The sequence below is a fragment of the Gallinula chloropus genome, assembly GCF_964237585.1.
Source record: "Gallinula chloropus genome assembly, chromosome: 21".
NCBI classification, from domain to species: Eukaryota; Metazoa; Chordata; class Aves; order Gruiformes; family Rallidae; genus Gallinula; species Gallinula chloropus.
Genome location: NC_140106.1, coordinates 7212035 through 7231936, shown reverse-complemented (window position 1 = coordinate 7231936; position 19902 = coordinate 7212035). Strand labels below are relative to the sequence as shown.

The window sequence follows — 19902 nt, the reverse complement described above, 5'->3', positions numbered from 1 at the left end:
CCCAGTTTTCCCCTTCAGTGGGACCCAGGTAGAAACTTGCCTATTTTTTGTTAGTTTTATGAGCAAACAAGCTTCTGCCTTCAGGTCCTTATTTACACAACTGGTCTCTTTGTGCTGCCCCATTATTAATACAGAGGTGTTAAGTGCTTTGAAGGGAGTGGTTTGGTTTTTTCTTGGAGACTGATTATCTCTGCCTGGAATGATTGGTCAGATCCTGAGGGTTGGGGTGATTTTCTGGGTTTCCCCCAGCAGTGGGAAGTCTGTCCCACTGGGGTGGGAAGTGTTCTGCAGGGATAACACAGACTGTAAGTATGGCAACAGTTCTCTCTGTTAAATTTTATTAATTAGGGCAGGATCCAGACAGGGCCACAGTACTGTGGGGTAATGGGTACAGTCTTAATTACTCCCTTGAAAAGAGTTCTAACTCAAAGCCAGTGGTACCCTGCTGTAGTGTCAGTCACCTCAATTATTTCCAAACTCATTAACACAAAGGATACACATGCTTTTGCTTATTTTCTACCTGTTTTGGCACCTCATGCGCTCCCCAAACAGCCCCACCACCACCTGTAATCTACAGTACCTGTTCTATGAAGCAAACTAAGGCAGAACCCCCGTTTTCCACTGTGCTGGTCTCACCCCCGAGGAGCAAGTGCTTGTCAGACCCAGCAAACAGCTCTGGAGGGAGATGTACAGCGGCGAAGTCGATTTACTTTCGCCCCTACCCTGCCTAAACTGCATCTGGAGGGGGACAGCAACGTGAGCAGGTGAATCACAGTGACGCAGACCCTGAGTCTGGCAGAGTCCTGGCTGTGGAGGGCACTTGGGGGGTCAATATGGCATTTAAAAATGGCATCTTTCCTCGTGTGAAGGCATAGAGGGAGGGATATTTGTTTTGCTCCATCTCACTCAGGGAAAGCCTGCTCTGGCTTTCCAGGGCTGTTTTTTAGTGTGTCCCAAGCTGGCTCAGTGTCTCTACTTCCTTAGAAGCCGAGCAAAGAGCTCCTCATTCATTAAGCTTTAATTACAGGCTAAAACAAGTGTGGTATGCAACCCCAGCTTCCAGAGGGGTGTAGCCAGGCTGCTCCCGTGGCTGCTGGCTCGGCAGGGCTCAGAGCTCGGTTTTCAGCTTCTCGTGTAGATCCTCCTGGTCGATCATGCCGGTGTTGCCGTACCAGCGGTGATAGGCCAGCAGGGCCGCGTTCTTGGCGGCGACGGCGCTCATCTCCATGGCGCTGGCGGCCCGCTCGATGCCGTTCAGGTGGTAGAGGTTGTCGTGGAGGAGGATGGGGGGGAACTTCTCCGGGGGACTGTAGTGAGGGTAGGCCAACCACTTCTTCACTTGGATGGAGTCGTAGGAGGTGAACAGCAAGCTAAGCTGCTCCTTGGTGAGCACCTCCTTCGAGAACACCTTCCAGACGGCCGACTGCAAGGGCAGCTGCCCTTCGCTGCTGGTGCCTTCCACGGGGGACACCACCCCCACGCTGTTGATGAACAGTTTGGGGTTCTCCATAGTGAGAATGGCCCCGAAGCGAAAGGCGGATGGGTCCTGGTAGCCGAAGAAAGAGGCGTTCAGCCGCCCGTGCACCAGCGTGGTGACGGTCTGGTGGTACGGACTGGGGACCTCTGGGACCGGGGGGTCGAAGTTCTTGAAGGTGATGTTGGCGATCTTGTGGCCGAGCGGGGCAGCGATGACAACGATGTCGTACGTGTCCCCCGTCAGGCCCGACGTGGTGTTGTAGGTCACCTGGTAGAGCTTCACCGGGTCTCCTGGGGAGAAAAGCTCAGTTATCCCTCTCCACGGCCAGAGGAAATCCGATTTATCCCTCTGACAAACATCAGGCTTTTAGAACACCATCCTGTTTAGGCTAATTACCCCCTTGTGACAAGCTGCAGGAGCTTTATAAACTTAGCTGAAGGAACACCAGGACCTGGGGCTTTGAGGAAAGCTTAGGTTTCATCTTAAAAGACTTATGAAAATCCAGGATGCTGCTTCAGTCCACCAAGAGCTGCAGCCAAGATTGGTCTCTGGCTGCCAGAAAGTCCCATTCCCCTCCCCACCACAGGGAAGGCAAAACCCGACTCACCTGTGGGCCTGGGTCTGATTTTTGGCTCTATAGACACAACCGTCCCAGGGATGACCTCAGCTTTGGAGGCGTAGATGAGGCCAGTGCAGACCAGTTTGTTCCCCCCTTTTACTGACCACAGACCCGATTCCACCCCAGCCAGAGAAACAGCACCTACGAGGAAACCACGATGGTCAGAGGGGCTTGATCTGTCGGGGAGGGTTTGAAAGTGGAAAATTTTATGAGGGGGACACCCAACCTTATTGGGTCACAGAGCTTGCTGAAGGCTTGCTAGGCCAGCAGTCAAGGCACCGCTGCACAGTACCTGGGACAGAGCCGGGGGGAGGTTACCCCACAAAGCTCTCACCTACAAAGCCGTTGATGCTGACGCCTTGCCCGAAATTCACTCTCATGGCTGGAGAAACCACCTCAGTTATGAACTTGTGGGAGAAGCCAGCTTTCTGCATGGCCTCGTCGATGGTCTGGTTCAGCAGCCGGGTGAAGTCGCTCCCTCCCAGGGCGTGCAGCAGCTGCTCGTTGCTGCTGAAGGCGTAGTCGTGCGTCTGGTAGCGATAGATCCTTGAAGCAGAGGCAAGAAAGAAAGAGGTTTGCGTGGGCCCTGGAGCTCTCCTCTCAGGAAGGGACCCCCCAGGGGGTCAGTCAGGGGCCTGACGTACCGCATGAACTTGTCCAGGATGTCCTCCACCCACATGTACATTCGCAGGGGGTTGAGCCCGTAGCGCCAGAGGAGCTTGAGGAGGTTGATGATGTACCAGCTGCTCTCCTCAAAGACAAACTCCTCCCCGTTATAAATGCCTGCGAGGGTGCCGGGTACTGGGGCAAGAGAGAGGCCTTGGGGGAACAGGATGGGGGAGAAAAGGTAATTTAATGAGAACTAGAGCTCCTATTGCTTTAAACTGTATCACGCCTCGATTGTAACTTCCTGGGATGGCCTAGCTGCGTGGTGATAAGGGTGAGCAAGTAATGATTGGGTCCCCACGATGCAATGAGGGGAATTAGCCCTTAAGCAGGAGTCAGGGACTCGTTCCCAGTGACTTTTGGACCTTTATGATGGGATTAACGCGTGGCCCATGGCAGAGGAACTGGGGGGAGGGGTCCTATTTCCAGCGGTGTGCAGGTCTCCTTTTCCTGGGGGTGCTGGGCAAGGATTTGGGGGAGTTCCCGTGGAAGGATATGGGGAGTAGGGATGCTGGGGAAAGAAGGGGAGGGTAATGAGGCTTGGGGATTCGTTTTGGGGCTGATCCCCAGCAGAGGGGGAGCGCTGGGCCTGAAGCATCTCTAGGGCAGGGGGGGATTGATGCTGGGGTGGGGGATGAAGGGGTGTCTCCACTCACCCAGCTCCTTGACGAAGTGCTTCATGTGCAGGTTGAGGGGGTGGATGACGGACCCCCCCGCCTCGTAGCTGTCCCCCTCCACCTGCAGCGTGGCCAGCCGCCCCCCCACCGTCGCCTTCTCCAGCACGTCCAGCCGGACGCTCCTCCCGAACTTCTGCCGCAAGAAGTAGGCAGCGGCTGCGCCTCCGATCCCGCCGCCGACCACAGCTGGAAGAACCGGTACCGGAACGGTCAGCGCGGCCCCCCCCACACCCCCCACGCCCCCTGATCCCCCTCCGCGGCACCCCACGACCGCCCTACCGATCTTGCCGGGGGCATCGCGCGGCGGCTGGCGGCCCGCGGCGGGCGGACAGAGCGCGGCGAGGAGCAGGAGGAGGCGCAGGGCCGGCATGGCGCTGGCTGGGCGGACGGGACCGCCCCGTCAGGTGGTGCCGCTGAGGGGGCGGGGCGGGCAGGGTGATAAGGGCGGGCGGCGGGCTGGGCTGCCAGCCGCGCCGCTGGTGTAGTGGTATCATGCAAGATTCCCATTCTTGCGACCCGGGTTCGATTCCCGGGCGGCGCATCCAACTTTTTTTTACTCTTCATACTTTTTTTTTAACGCTTATTTTTTTACACGATCCTGCGGCGTCCCTGCGCTTTTCCTTCCCCTTCCCTTCCTCCGGGAAGGAGCCGGGCCCGCACCCCGGTACCACCGGGAGAGACTCCGTTACCCATGGTCGGTGATAGGGCGCATGCGCGGGCTCGTCGGCGGGCGGGAAGCGCGTGTCTCTCCCCTCCCCTCCCCCGTGGGCGCATGCGCGTTACCGCCCCCTCTCGGGCGGCCGGGCCCCTTCGCCTGCCACCCGCCATCTTGCGAGAGCCGCCGGGGTTATTGTCCGCCGCTCGGGCTCGGCGGGGCCGGCGGCGCTCGGGCTGCCCAGGCGCTGACGGGGCCGCGGGGCCGGCTCGGCGTGAAGAGCCGGGTCGGCGGGGCGGGGGCGGCGGCGGCGGCGCCATGGAGGATGAAATGCCCAAGACCCTGTGAGTGGGGAGGGGGCGAGACCGCCTATTGTTCCCGGCTCCGCGGGGAGGGGCGGCCCGGGCTCCCCTCACGCACGGTTCCTCAGGCCCCGGCGGCGCGGTCGGGCCTCCGCGGCGGGCAGCTGCCCCCGGCACCTCAATCGCCTTCAGTGCCAAAGGGGGAGGCGGCCCTCGCCCGCCGAGAGGCTGCGGGGCGCCCGGCGGTGCCGCGGGGGAGCCCGGCCGGGGCCCGCTCTTCCTGTCCCCCGCCTTCCTTCCCAGTGCTGGTCACCGGCTCGTACCCCGGCCCGGGGCTTCCTCCCGGGCCTCTCCAGCCCACACCTGGAGGGAAGGGAGCTGGGGGGGGATGTACACACTCCCCCCACCCCCGTATATCCCCCATAACCCTCCTCCCCCCCCCCCCCCCCCCCGGAACTTGCTCCACGTACGTTTTTCGCGAGCATCTGAGTGAATTTTACCATTTCTGGGTGATGTTGGCACCGTCAGCTCACGGGGAAGGGGGAGGTGAAGGGTCTGCCTTGGCCTAACGTTGCCGGGGCCCCACTGTGATGGAAATAAACGGGGGGCGCCCGTGAAGTCGGCGCCTGCCCGAGTGTTCCAAGCACGCTGCGAGCCTGTTATTTCCCCGAGAACTAATCGTAGCTGTAGGGCAGCTCCTCGCCTTGTGGAAATCACAAACGGGGTTCCTTAATTGCAAGCAACTTTTCTGGCCGTGTGAGGCAGGCAGCCGACACCCGCTGCTGCTGTCAAGAGGGATTTGGACTTTCTTAGGCTCTGGGTCCTGTAACTGCCTGTGTTTGAAAGGCACGGGAGAGCTCTGTGTGTCCTGTGTGTGTGTTTCCTGTCAGGCATTACCTGGAGTGGTTTCCCTCGTTTAGACCAGGGAAATCTCAGACTCTGGTGTTTCTGTTCCACCTCTGCATAAAGTTTTAATCTCTGCTTCAGCGCAGGAGTTGAGGCGAGCGAAGTCGGGAGGGAGAGGGAATCTTTCCAAGGTGAGGGACAAGTTTTACCCGTGCCTGAGGTACCTGCCCCAAGGGTTGATAAATGGTTTGGATGAGGGACCGCAGGAAAACAAGCCTCTTACGTGACTCAGGCCAGCTCCTTCGGTGCAGGCTGCCCTGTGTGGTAAACACTCTGTCTGCCTCCCTGTGTGTACGATCCCGTTGTCTTTCTAGTGTGTGCATTTTTGGAACTATTCTTGGTGTCTGCAAACATGGGTCAGACCTCTTGGCGTATTTGTGTGTTTATATTTAGAAAAATGGTTTCTTTCCCCCCCCCCCCTCCCCCCAGTGAAATTGTTGTCTGGAGTCGTAGTGGTCTCGGCCATACGCGGCGCACGCTGGAGGGAATGAATTACCTGCCCTGGAGCACGTGCAGCTCGTGGCACAAACACTGCCCAGCTTCTGAGCTGCAGAGGATTGAGCAACGTGCCCAGAGTGGTTTTTCTCCGAATCGCTCCCGAGTGACTCTCTCAAGTCACACGGAAGGTTGTCATGAGCTGAATTTCACAGATTGGGTTTAGAACGAGCAGATTGAAGGAAGAAAGCGCAGCTGAAAGGAGTCTTTTCCCAGCTCGGGTCCGAAGCGTGCCTGAAATACTTGGTTGCACCAGGGTTTCTGTAGGTAGTGCTCCAGAAAGCCCATCTGGTCGTGGGTGATGGTGTGTTGCCTTGCTGGGTGGTGAGGGGCCGCTGAAGTGGTCTGCCACACACCTGCCTTTTCCTGCAGTTCTGTGTTTTAAGTCATTTTTCTGGAAGGGATTCCAGACGTTGGAAGTACCCACTTGTTTTTTGCCATTTCCACGTAACCCGTTTCTTTGGGGCGGAGGGTTAGAGCCTTGGGAGTTTGGAAGCACGTTAGGAGCCCTGTTAGTTATGTAAATGATTTCCTGGAGAGGCAGCTCGTTTTCACGTGGCTTGTTGCCTGGCTTGAAAGCCACTCTTCAGCCCTGCAGATGATAGATTGGAAGAGCGAGGTACAAGGCAGACAGTGTTTTTGAACTCTACAAAGGCCTCTTGTTTGTGTTTTTCGGGTGGGTACGTGGATGCTTGTGGGATACGTGTACTTCTGATTTACTTTGTGTGTGAGGAAAAGGTGCAGAAGTGCTATCAGGCAGTTGGTGTTGCTTTTCAAGATGCCATGCAGGGATCAATGTGCAGTGAGTAAATGGAGTGGTCTGCATAGTTTGCCTTATATAGTATAATCCTTCATTGGCAAAGAAACATCAACTGACTCCTTAATGAGAATCCAATTAGCAGGGAAGAAAGGGAAGGGCAAGGTGCAGGAGGTGACCTGTCACGCAGGAGAGATCTCCCTCTCCTCTGTTAGCTGTCCCTACCTGTCAGGGTCACCTTGGCACTCAGTTATTTCATTGTAATATTGTCCAGGACAAGGTCCAGGAGCAATGGACTGTTGTGGTTTTTGCATGGTGGGGTTCTGGTGTAGTGGGGGGCGCTGCTGGGTTTTTTTTTAATTCCATATGGAGTCTGTTTTGCTTGTGATGCTAATTGTGGAATGATCTCTCCCTGTCCTTATCTCGCCTCTCAATATCTATTTTCTCCTGTGTCCAGGTAAAAAGGGGAGTGACCGAGAGACTTTGGTGGGCATCTGGCCTCCAGCCAGGGCCAAACCACCACAGGTACCCTGCCCATGTGCCAGCTGCACGGAAACAGAGCTGCAAGGAAAGGTTTGGCCAGTCAGATGGCTGGAGTGTAGCTCAGGAGGAACATGTCAAGAGATGACATGGTGATTGTTGCTGGGGGGGAGGTGTTTTTCCCTCACATGTCATTGTATCCCAGGACTCTGTTGTAGTTTGTCAGCTTTGTGGGTTGGAGAAACCTCTCCAGGTCCACTGGCTGCAGAGAGCGGTCAGCACGTATAGGCAGCAGTGTGATGCCTTAGTGGTGAGGTGACACTGACAAACACTGCAAGAAAGCTGCTGGATTTGTACAGTGACCACTGTGCTTTATGATTCCCCCTCCCTTTCTTCATGTCTTGCGGAACACTTGTGCTTGGTGGCCCGTGGGAGGATGTCTTGACATGAGGAACTGAGATTTGGTTTTACCATTGTGTGGAAGCAAGTAGGTCAACATCAAGTACGTGTTTACACATCCTCCTTCTCCATGTGTATGTACACATATGTGTTGTTGCCGTTGATCTTTTGAGGACTGAAAAGTGTGGGCATGCAGACATTCACAGGGCTGTCAGACATGGCTTGCCTAAATCCTGCCTTTTCCAGCTAAATCCAGCACTGAGGCTTCATGGGATGCCTGTCTGATTATCAGGGTGAAAATCCAGCATGACTGCAAAGGTCAGGCTGTGGACAACATGTCTAAGAAACTTCTAGTTATAAGTGAACTGTTAATTGCTTTGATTGAAGTGCACTAGTCCCCACTCTGTTTAAAGGAGCGTCACCAGAGGTGCAGGAATTGCTCACTTTGTTGAGCGAGAGGATGCCTCTGAAGACCTGATTCTGGTGGTGAGTTTAGAAAGGAGTTTGGACCTAAAATAGCCGTTCAGATGCCTCATGCAGAGCTTGCTGGGTCGCTCCTGACAGAAAAACAGAGGCTGTGTGTCTTGTTCCCCCCTCGCTCCTCTGCTAAACCAAATATTGGAGTGCATCCATCTCTTCAGGAAGGCTGTTGCAGCCTTGTGTCAACAGAAGGGGCGCGAGAAGTCCCTGGTTTCGTTGCCTTGTTTTCTTACAACATCTTTGCAGCCGAGACAGGGAGGGCAGCTGATGTATCGACGTGGTTTCGGCCCCGCGATTCGGCCGGGCTTCTCCTTGCAGAGGCTGTGGTTTGCCACATAACGTCCCTTTGTGGAAAGGTGGTGCTGTGCCTTTGGAGCTGAGGTTTCTCTCTGGGCTTTTTTTAAAGATCCCGTGATTTGGGCTTAACAACAACAAAAAACCCCTCCCGTGTGTCAAGGATGATGTTTGTCATTGAGGATGCCAAAGCCTTGAATTGGAGCAGGGTTTGGGGTTCTGTTTGTGCTGGAAGAGGCTGAACCTTTCAAATGGAGGTGGACAGGGGAACTGAAACACTTTTTCTGGGTTGTTTCAGGGAGATAGAGCGTTTTCAAACGATAAGTCCTTTTTTTAAAAGCAACTGACTAAATATTGTGCAATGTGCTTGCTAAACACCAGATTGAGCTACTCAGGCAGCTGGGGAAACGGTGCTTGGTGCTTGGTGAAGGATGCCTGCGTATGGTTATCATAACTGCTGTTTCTGCACATGGCAATCAGTGTGGCAGGTCGAATTATCCGTATCCTATGGCTTTCTGTTGAGCTCCCAACCAGCGTGGGGTTTTAGAAATGCAGGCCTTTGGTGGGACTGAGGGCAGGCGTTGCTGCTGTCTGCCCCGTTGCCCTACGAGTCGGGGTGCAATCCTGCCACACTCTCCTGGTGTTCAGCTGGGGCAGAGTTAATTTTCACATGAAGCTAGGAAGGGATGTGTCCAGGACAGCTGACCCAAACTAGCCAAGGGCTATTCCATACCGTGTGATGTCGTGCTCAGTATATAAAGGGGTCTGGCCAGGGAGGAGGGGTCCCTGATGGGGCGTGGGCTGGGCATTGGGTTCAGGGTAGCGAGCAAACTGCATTGCATGTGCCCTGCTTTGTATACTCTGTTATTAGTAACTGTCCTTATCCCAGCCCAGGGGTGTAACCCTTCTCTTCCACAGTCCTCCCTGTCACACTGTGAACGAGTGGCCGCGTGGTGCGTAGCTGCCGGCTGGCATCACCGGCCGTGAGGTTACGCTGGTGTTTGTCTGTGGCATTGCTGTCATGCCCGTACCTCGGACGACATCTCTTGGAATTTATTAATAATTGCACCTAATCCACGGGGAAGATACTTTCTCCCCCTCTCTCACCTCCCCTTTTCCCTTAGGGGAGAGGATTTTGAACACCCTTGGGATGTTCAAGCCAGCAAGCTTCTATTGCTGCATCTGTGGATGTGTAGGGTTGAAAAAATTTGTTTTAGGGATACTCGCCAGAGATCTGCCCTATAGCTGGATAATCTGGAGTGGTATGGCATGTGGGACAGTATGGGCAGATACCTAGAGGTCTTCTTATCCCCAGTGCTTTGGAACTTCACTCCCAAACAGCTACAGGATCTCCCGTCCCACCACGAGGGAGGCTCAGCTGCTGGCTGAGCTTTATTTCAGTGGGCAGGTTGGGTGTTCGGGGAACAACTTTGGACCATGTTTGTCCAGTTACCAGTGAGCACACTGGACCGTCAGGATGGCTTCTGACTTTGTCTTTGATCCTATAGGTATGTGGGGAACTTGTCAAGAGATGTGACTGAAGCTCTAATCCTCCAGCTCTTCAGCCAGATCGGACCATGCAAAAACTGCAAAATGATAATGGATGTAAGAGTTTTCACTTAATGATTCTCATATTTCTCATAGCTATTGGCTGTGGGCTGTACTTGCATGTTCCAGAATTCCACTGGAAATACGGCATGGCCACATGAAAGGATGGGGAATAAGGCTGGAGGTCACAGTTGTGTACTTGGGGTGTCATTCTGCCTCGTATCCAGTGCTAAATTGAAAGATGGGTGGATGTTGTGAGAGGGAGTGCGCAGATTAATGTATGTGGGTGTTGCAGACGGGAGTTGAGAAGTCTTTGCCTTACTTTTACCTTTTTAAAGCAGAACTGAAACCTGGAGCCTTGTTGTGAGTTCACTGACTGAGGGCTCTGTGTAGAGTAACAAAGCCTATCTATTGTGAGGAGTTCAGATGTAACGAATGAAGAGCCAAGTATAACAGCGAGGGTGCAGTTTGGAGAGGTGTGTGTCAGTAATCCCTTGCTTGTGTCTTTTATCAGACAGCTGGAAACGATCCCTACTGTTTTGTGGAGTTCTATGAGCACCGGCATGCGGCTGCAGCGCTGGCTGCCATGAATGGCCGGAAGATAATGGGTAAGGTAAGCTGTCATGTCTACTGGGTGAGTTGGAGTTGGAAATCAGGCTGGCTGAGATGGTGCAGGGGGGGAGGAAATAACCAGCGGAGCAAATCGCTCTTGAGGCAGAGCAGATACACTGCTAATGCTGGGGCTGGGTTTGGATGGAGGTGTCGGTGTGGTGCGGGTAACAAGAAGAGAGTTTTGACTGTGGTAGGAAGAGTGCAGTGGGAGGTGGGGATGCAGAACCTGGGAGGGCTCAGCCACAGTGGGGACAACGAGTATTTTAATTCTGCCTTTATTAGGGCAAGGTCCCACTCCATCCCCTGCAAAAAAACCCCTCAATCTGGCCCAACCAACCAAAACTCCCAGACCAGGCCTGTTTCCCGTTTTGCCCTTAACCAGTGGGACACAGTTTGGAAGAACGAACCTTCTCCCAAGAAATTAATCTTAAACTTGGGCTTTTCCTCCAAACTTCCACGTCTAATGCCCCTGTGGCATCAGTGTGAAGTGCTGGAGGAAGCTGAGTTTAGTTGGGATTTGCTTGATCTAAAATGAGCAACTAACGTTTGCAGGAGGTCAAAGTGAATTGGGCGACAACCCCCAGCAGCCAGAAGAAAGACACCAGCAGTAAGTACCACTTCCACTTTGAGTATGTGTTAGATTTGTGTGAGTCTTTTTAAAATGTAGACCACAAGCATCGTACAGGTCTGTATTTTGTTCATAATCCTAAGATATTATTTAATGTATTTGTGTTAATAAACTTACGAACTTATCTAATGTCATCAGGTAGTACCGTTGTCACCACACAGCGTTCACAAGGTAAAAGTATCTTCTTAAACAGAAACCGAAGTGTCTCAAGGGTGTTCACTCACCACCTGAAGCCATGTGTGGGGTTTTGTTTGGTAACAAATTTATTTCTCATGGAAAAACAACTTCCCTGTGGGCTCAGAAAGTGATCTAATGGCCGCTGTTCGGTTCTGGTGGTAGTCTCCAGATGTTTGTCAGGAGTGCACTTGCAACAAAAAACCAACCACCAAGCCCAAAGGCCCTTGTCCCCTGCTGTCAAAGCAGAATTGTAGGCTCCCTGTGAGATCACAGCACGCACTCCAGCAGTGTGTTCTGTTCAGTAGTGAACTCTACTGTTCATGTAGATTTTCTTAGCAGCCAGAGAGCTGTGCTCTCTGAGATCGCTGTGCTCTGCATGTGCACGTGTTCAGGGGTCGCCTTCATAGAATCATAGAATCCCAGACTGGGCTGGGTTGGAAGGGACCCCAAGGGTCACAGAGCTCCAACCCCCCTGCCACAGGCAGGGCCACCAACCTCCAGGCCTGGATCTACATAAGGTTGCCCAGGGCCCCATCCAACCTGTTAAGATCCTCTTTTTTTCTCTTTTTTTTCTCAAAAAGACCATTTCCACGTCTTTGTCGGAGACCTCAGCCCAGAAATCACAACGGAAGACATAAAAGCAGCCTTCGCGCCGTTCGGAAGAATATCGTAAGTGATTTCCTAGGGTGAATAACTAAGATTTCTCTCTCCTAAGTGGAGGCAGCCTTATGTTTCAGTAAGTAAAAAAAAAAAAAGGAGGGTTGTTGCAGTGCAGGAATTCACATTCATCTCTTGGTACAGCGACTTGAGTCTGAGCGGTCGGGCGTTAAGCAGGGGTGTGTAACCACCTGGTTCCTTGGGAGCAGGTTTGCTTTCCCAGAGAAGCTGCATCCCACTTGCTTTGGTTTTACACTCCTTGCCTCCTTTGGCAAAGCAATGCTGGAAGCAAAGTGATTCCTCATGCTGAGGTTTCACCAGTCCTCTCAGCGATCAGATCATCATTGCGCTGTGCAGTTTGTCACCGATACCATTTGCACCTTCATGTCTTGAGAGGCTTTGGATGCTTTTGTTAGCCATGCTGTGCCAGCCACCACAGTAGCCAGTGTTTTGGCTTTGGGCTTTTTTTTCCATTAAATTTGTCTTTCCCACAAAACAAACCCCTTTATTAGCACAAGACTCTTTGGGGCAACCCGGGGGCTTGCAGCTAGAGCGGCCTCAAAGTGTGTGGTGCTGGGTCAGCATCAGCCCTTGACCCAACAGGGGTCGGCTGAATCATAGACTGGTCTGGGTTGGGAGGGAACCCAAGGATCACAGAGCTCCAACCCCCTGCCACAGGCAGGGACACCAACCTCCAGGCCTGGAGCTACACAAGGTTGCCCAGGGCCCCATGCAACCTGGCCTTGAAACCAGAGGGGGTGTCAGCCTAGGGACTTGCCCTTGTCCCAGGGATGCAGAGCAACAAGCAACTGTTACAGCAAGCAAACACATTGCAAACAGGGAATGGTGCTCACAGGTCTCTCCCTGCCAGTTTGTTGTAGTCAGGGTGTAGCGGAGTAAGGAGCGGTTTGTTCATTCCATCCTCCAAAAGTAAACCATTAATTTTCCTTGTAGTGTTGTCTGTACTGGACATTGAAGTTTCTTGATGGTGATGTAAGAGAACATAGAGTGCTTTGGAGTGTTGTGTAGTGCAGCATTTAATTGAAGTAAGTTTGTTTTTCGTTTTGTTTTTGTTCTCCCCCCCTCAGAGTCCAGTGTATCACCCTGTTAATGCAGCTTGATTTCCCCTTACAATAAGGCTTAAAAAAAAAAAAAAACTGACCCAAAAAAAAGGTGATGTGAACACACCTTGCTTCAGACAAGGATAACGCTTGACCCCACCTCTTGTAATTGTCATCTGGGTGATGCAGAGGGTTGGACTCCTAAGGGGAGTCAGTTTGTCCTCCAGCCAAATGCAGCCTGGATGGAAGGGGCAGAGCTGAACTGATGGAACGAGGTGGAAGGGAGGCAGAAATCTGGGGTTGCAAGGGAGCTGTGCAAGAGACTTTCCCCATAGCCAGTCAGCGCTGGGTTTCTGAGGGGACAGTTCAGTGGACAGTCGCCGTGAACAAACCATTTCCCCTAAAAATCCCCAAACCCCTCCTCTTGCAGCCAAACCCAGTGCTGGAATCACAGCTAGGGGAGCAGAAGTATAAAATCTCAGGGACAGCCATGGGTCCTCAGTGGGTAGATCTGGGACCGTGCCCATAGACCCACCTTTTCTAGAAGGGCTTTTTTGGAGGCAGAGCTGTTGCTGTGTGCTGGTGGGGACAGGGGAGAAAGGGGGGATCGAGGCCCTGGGTTTTGAGACACTCAGCTCACAGCCACAGAACTAACACCCAGGGAGCTCACAGTTTGCCCTGAGTGCTCTCGTGCCAAAACAGAGGGGTTAAAGCAAGCTGAAGGGACCTCAATTTTGTACTTGGTTAAATTGAATCAGAAGAAAAATACAGCTGCTGTCTCTTAAGTGGTGGAATGAAGCCTCTTGACTTGACCTGTTCTTCATCAGTGACTAGTTTCTGGGAATGGGGTGCTAACAGAATATTTCCTATTATTTTTGTAGTATTGGTTTTGGGTTTTAACACTCTTCTTCGTTGGTGCTAAACTGGGCTTTTTGTTAATGACACTGAGGTTGAACTACTGCATGATTAGAGCGTAGGAAATTCTGGTGATTCTTTGCCTCTGGAATTCTGTAATTGCTGTGAAAGGCACACTCGTGTCGTGGTTTCCCTCTGTGCTTGCTGTACGCATGTTTTCACTTGTTCTCAGGTCTTTATTTGCAAAGTTTTCAGTTGAGGGTAAGTAGAGATGAGTATTTCCCCCCTGCCTCCCTCGTAGGCTCTTCAGAGCAAACCCATCTAAGCTGACCCAAGCAGCTCTTCTCAGGCAATTTGTCAACCCAAATTCAGAGCTAAACTAGGAAGGGGGAAATTAAAAAGGGGAGAAGGGGTGTGTGTGTGTGTGTGTGTGTGTGTGTGTGTGGAGGGTGTTTCCTGAAGAGGAAAGAAACAACACTGCTGCTGTAGCTTTGGGAGAGGGGTGGAGGGGGTGTCAGGATTTGGGCCAGAGTTAGGCTTAGGATGCAGTGTTTGAAGTTACCATGAGGCTTGAAGCCCCCATGCCCTGCTCTGAGCACAACAAACCTGCTGTTCATCCTGACTTTGCTGTGTGTTGTGCCCCTGTTAGTGCCGGTTTCTCGGAACCCTGGCCCTTTATACAGCCACAGGTTTCGCTGCATGACTTGCTGACTGGTTTTCTGTCATCCTTTCTGTTCCCTTCATGCCTGGCTGTGTGGGGCAAAGGAGGGGAGGAGAGGGTGGCCTGCAGGTGAGAGCATCTCAACCCTCAGCCAAGTCGCACACAAATTGCCTGAGAAACGCTGTGAGGCAGCGTCCCACGAGCAGGGTTTAGCTCTCATAACAGAGTTCTCCTTTTTAAACTCAATCTCAAATAATAGGGCTCTGGTTATTTTGCAGAGTGTCTCTGAAGAATGGACAGAATTGCCAATGCAAACTACAAGCTAAAGTTCACAGTGGACAAACATTGTAGTTTTCTTATTTAATTTCCTACATTTTTTATTATTTGTGTATATATTCATATACTTTTTTTCTTCTTTTCTCTCCTGTAGTTTCCAATCAGTCCTGTATGATTGCTGTTGTACAAATGCACTGTAAATGATGTGTAGTATGTAGAGTAAGACATGAATGTTTCGGTGTTTGATTTTTTTCTTCAATGATTTCTGAAAATGTCAATCTCTCAAAATTTACAGCTGCCCACAGCCCAAAAAGGGGGTAACGAATTGACCCGAGAAAATTAAAGAATTCAGTTAACAGGCGACGTATGCCTTTTAATTCCTATCTTTTTCTTGTTTTGTTTTTCTACTTTTATTTTTTCTCTTTACTATTTTGAATGAGTAGGTAGAATGTGGTGGCGAGCAGCGTGTTTAAAAGTTGCATGGTTGAAGAGAGCCGTTCAGCTAACGTTAGCCAGCTTACCTGCCTTAAGCCAGTCTTTGGAAGAGCTGCTTTGACCATGCTTTGTGTCTTAACAGCCTGTAAAAGCCTTTTGAAGCGGGAGAGAAGCTGTCGATTTGCATGTTTACACAATTAAGTTTTAATTTTGCTACTCCCTGGCCAAGCCTTAGTAAAGTTCTGTGTAGACAAGAAGCCTTTTGCTTTGACTGTGTGTTGCCGGTGCAATAAGGAGTTGAGGGGAGCGAAGGGGAAACGTGACAATGAGCCCCGTTCGCCTGACTCGAGCGGTGGTTTCGGTGTGTCCAGGTCTTTCCAAGGTGCTGAGCTGCCTCTGGGTTCTGCTTTTTAGGGATGCACGTGTGGTGAAGGACATGGCGACGGGGAAATCGAAAGGATACGGCTTCGTTTCCTTCTTCAATAAATGGGTAAGCTGCCACGCCGGCTCCAGCGCCCCTGGAAAGCGGACGATGGTTTCCAGCCCTCAGTTCCCAGCTCTGCTTGGCTTTGCTCTCCCCGTCCTACTGAGGGAGTAGCTTTTTCCTCTGCTTCTTGTTGTTTTCTGCTCTTGCTTGAGTGTTTCTAAAGCGTGTGGTGAGTGACGTTGGAGCGAGCGATGTACAGACATGACAGAGTGTGTGACTGTCTGGCATGGATCGAGAGGGTCTTGGATGCGCTCAGGGAGGCCTGACAGTGTCCCCCTCGTCCTGCCAAAACCCCCCTCCTTTCGAAACAGGGTGTATCACAAGTGTCAGACAGGGCAGGCGCGTGGCCACAGCGTTCGTTTGGCTCTGTGGCAGAAGGCAGAGATGCCGACAGCAGGTTTTTCTTCCCTCCCTCCCTCATGGGCAGGACGCAGAGAACGCCATTCAGCAGATGGGTGGTCAGTGGCTCGGCGGAAGGCAAATCAGAACGAACTGGGCGACGAGAAAACCTCCGGCTCCAAAGAGTACATACGAATGTAGGTTCTCAGTTTGTCTGCGTCTTTGCCGAGCTCCCACCACGCTGGGAGAAGGGGGAACCTGGGAGCTGGTGGGAGGAGGGAAAAGGATCACAGCATCAGCGTAGCACGTGCCTGTCCCATCCACTGAAAGACTCTGTGAAATCTCTTTTAAGCAAATGCCAAACAACTGTCTTATGACGACGTGGTCAATCAGTCCAGCCCCAGCAACTGCACCGTGTACTGCGGCGGTGTGACCTCCGGACTGACAGGTACCGTGGGTTCCAGCTGCCCTCATGTTGACTGGCTCCGACTAGCCTGGCAGTGGCCTCACATCGCTGCTCTCCTTTCTCCCTGCTGCAGAACAGCTCATGCGCCAGACCTTTTCTCCCTTCGGGCAGATCATGGAAATCCGAGTCTTCCCGGATAAAGGCTACTCCTTTGTACGGTAGGCTGTGCTGCGCGCTCCGTATCACTGAAGTTAGGAAGAAGCATGGCTTGGCGTGCTTGTGGTGGAGCAGGGATGGGTGTGTGCCGAACCAAGAGGGTGCTTTGCAGTGGCTTTATCTGACTGCAGCTGGATCTGAGCAGCAAGTCGTGGCTTGGGGCAGGAAAAAGCTCTCAACCCAGCCTAACCTGGGGCTGTGCCCTCCAGTGTAAGAGATCCTGGTCCCCTTGTCTGATTTCCCAGCTCAGTTACTGGGGCAGACGATCAGCTTTCCAAGCCTTGACTCTCTTTATCGACGAGGTTCCCAATAATTAAATACCCAATAGTACATCGACCCATTCTCCTTGCTGCTGAGGTCTCTGGGGGGGAGAGTGGCCATCACCCTAACTGTCCCTGCTGCCTGCTGCAAGGTGACAGGAGAAAGCTCCTGCTCTGACAGAGCCCAGAGCTGTGCTGACTTAGTGGGCCTCTCCTTCAGGGCCACTCCTGCCTGCCGCTCTCTGTACAGTCACGACTTGTCTCGCAACAGGTTTAATTCTCACGAGAGTGCCGCGCATGCCATCGTTTCTGTCAACGGAACAACCATCGAAGGACACGTAGTGAAGTGCTACTGGGGCAAGGAGACGCCAGACATGATCAGCCCGGTCCAGCAGGTCAGAACTTCTCCTCTGCTAAAGACAAGGGCTTTGCTCAGTAGTCATTGCTAAAACAAAACCCCTTGTTGAGTGGTGGTAAAGCCTGTGTGCGTGCTGGAGAGACTCGGCGTAGCACACACGACCAATGCCAGGGCTTGTTTTATCAGGGGATGTTTCTCTGACATGAAGCTGAAGTTTTTCAATCCATTGGAAGGGAAAACCAAAAGGACTCTTGAGAGGTTAAAACCTCTTGTGTACAATCGAGAGGCGGCAGCCACACTTTTGATTGGGGGGTGCAGAGTGATGCTGTCGTAATAAAGACACTTGCTGACGAGGACAGGTTTGGTGGCAGGGTGGGGAGAGGGGGTTAGTGTTGATGTAAATTCTCAGGCGCTGCTTAACTCCAGGGTCCTTTCTGCCCTTGCAGAACCAGATTGGTTACCCGCCGGCGTACGGGCAGTGGGGCCAGTGGTACGGCAATGCCCAGATCGGTCAGTACGTGCCCAATGGCTGGCAGGTCCCCGCCTACGGCATGTACGGCCAAGCGTGGAATCAACAAGGGTTCAAGTGAGTATTCAGGCTTTGAAGGGAGCATTTGGGCTTCAAAGCCAGCGTGTTGGACTTGATGATGATCTTAAAGGTCTTGATGATCTTAAAGGTCTCAATGATCTTAAATGGCTTTTCCAACCTTGTGATTCTGTGTGTGTTGCCTGTAAATTGAGTGCTTGAGCTTTCTGATGCTGGTTTTGCCCCCCAATGAGAAGGCAACAATCCAAATCGGCAGCGTAAAAGCTCCTGTGATGTTCAGTTTCCTTCATTACTGTGGGACCTGTGGGGATCTTCCCTCGTTACTGACAACGTTCGCCTAACGAACCTTTCGTTTCCCCTGACAGCCAGACGCAGTCTTCGGCGGCGTGGATGGGCGCCAACTACGGCGTGCAGCCGCCGCAGGGGCAGAACGGGAGCGTGATCACCAACCAGACGGGGTACCGCGTGGCAGGCTTCGAAACACCCTGAGCCAGGAGAGGGGGGACTCTGAAACCGGCGGGCCCGGCGGGGAGGAAGGCTGCCGGGCACCATCGCGGAGCATTCCTCCGCCGTCAGGATCTATCGAATCAAGCGCCAGATAACGATGTATTTATTTAAGAGAGAGAAAACAAAACAAACAGGGAGGGGGAAAACAACCCCTTCGCTCGCTCACACACACACACACACACACACACACACACACACAGAGCTCCTTTTTAATCATGAAACGATCATCCGCCTTGTGTAAAAGCAAAGAAACAAAAAACCACACGGAACGAGATGCTGGATGTCTGCCAACTTTTGCCTTCTTTTTTCCTCCTTTTACGTGTTTCTTAAGATTCCACATTTTTGAAACACAGCAAAATGCAGGGACTTGAACTGCCCCTGGAAATCGGGGCAGCGAATTGCACAACGGCGACCTTCTTGTCGTCGGGGTTTCGTTTTTCTTTGTCGGGTTGGTGGTTCGGTTTTGGTTTGGTTTATTTTCTTACGTTATTAATTTGGTACCCCACCCTCTGTCCTCGGAAGTTTGCGTTCAGAACGATATCAGATGTCTTCTTAGAAATGAAAACGACAGGAAAAAAACCCACAAGAAAAAGAGCAAACCAAGCCAAAAGCAGGTGAATCCTGAAGCCGCCGCGTCTTCAGCCTTCGCACCGTCTGTTGTCCAAGAGCCTCTTGTATAAAGCCTCCGTCTCTCCGCCTGTTGTTACACCGCGGGGTTGTGTTTATTTTTTGGATGATAAATTATTCAGTTTACATCGGGGTTTTATTTTTTGGTTTGTATCTCAACATGTTTGGTCAGGGTCGTCTTTGCCTTACGCCAGCGAGGATTTGCCACCCTGGGACAGCGAAACAAGATCCTGTGACTGAAACGTGATGAATTCCTACCCACCAGCCGGGGTTGTGGCTTTGGGGGGTTAATTTTGGGAGGGTTGGGGAGGGGAATTGCCTGATTTTGGTTTTTTTTTTGGCTTCGGGGTCGGTTTTTTGTTCCGTTTTGGGTTTTTTTTTACCGATTTCTACATTTCCCTGTACTGATTATGTAAAATATTTTGGCAAATTAATATTTTGCACAACCTTTAGCCGCCTTTGTACGTTTCCTTATTTAAAAAGGGAGGAGGCTGGGTCCTCTGACGGGAATTACACCTCCAACCCTTCCATCTCTTCTCCTTTTGCATCCGGATGGTGACATTCCACCCTCTGGAGCCCTTGGAATTTGTAAGAATTGTATAAAATCCCCACTTCCACCCCGATAAACCCGCACAGAGCCCCCTGAGCTTAGCCAACTGAGGTTTGTTTGTTGGTTTTGCTTTTTTTTAAGAATGTTTTGAGGCCAAAACCGACCTTTTCTGTCCTACCTCTTGACCAGCCTTCCCCCCATCCCCAAAAAATGCGGAAAAAAGGGAAAAACAAGGAAAAAAAAAAGAAAAGCATCAAAACTGAAGCTCGTTGTGTGTGATCTTTTCTTACACCGGGGCCCTGACGTCGGTTCTCGCCCTCCCCGGGCCGGAGGGGATGTTTGGGGGGGGGGATTTGGGGAGAAAAAAGGTGAAATCGGGGAATGTAGGCTAGGAGGCGTGTCGCGCGGGGGATGCTGGGAGTTGTAGGCCGCGGAGGTGTTTCTGCACCTCCGCGGCCTACAACTCCCAGCATCCCCCGCGCGGCGCG

The 19902-nt window shown here is 52.2% G+C and overlaps 2 protein-coding genes across 3 annotated transcripts; one reads left to right on the top strand and one right to left on the bottom strand.

Moving 5' to 3' along the window:
* Positions 1-321: 321 nt before the first annotated feature.
* Positions 322-4414, bottom strand: PCYOX1 (prenylcysteine oxidase 1; the record flags this gene model as incomplete). The annotated part of the gene is made up of 7 exons (XM_084273894.1): positions 322-1767; positions 2085-2237; positions 2431-2642; positions 2741-2915; positions 3419-3625; positions 3719-3817; positions 4129-4414. The coding sequence occupies 7 exons, from the start codon at positions 4412-4414 to the stop codon at positions 1109-1111; spliced, it is 1791 nt and encodes a 596-aa protein (XP_084130020.1). The 3' UTR covers positions 322-1108.
* Positions 4413-18990, top strand: TIA1 (TIA1 cytotoxic granule associated RNA binding protein; the record flags this gene model as incomplete). Of its 2 annotated transcripts, XM_084274006.1 has the most annotated exons (13): positions 4413-4438; positions 9716-9812; positions 10270-10368; positions 10920-10974; positions 11134-11166; positions 11754-11841; positions 15532-15607; positions 16032-16140; positions 16296-16391; positions 16483-16567; positions 17097-17220; positions 17630-17769; positions 18096-18990. In XM_084274006.1, the coding sequence occupies 13 exons, from the start codon at positions 4413-4415 to the stop codon at positions 18217-18219; spliced, it is 1152 nt and encodes a 383-aa protein (XP_084130132.1). In that variant the 3' UTR covers positions 18220-18990. The 2 variants fall into 2 exon arrangements, with proteins under 2 accessions (XP_084130132.1, XP_084130131.1); XM_084274005.1 differs by lacking the exon at positions 11134-11166.
* Between the last annotated feature and the right edge of the window lie 912 nt (positions 18991-19902).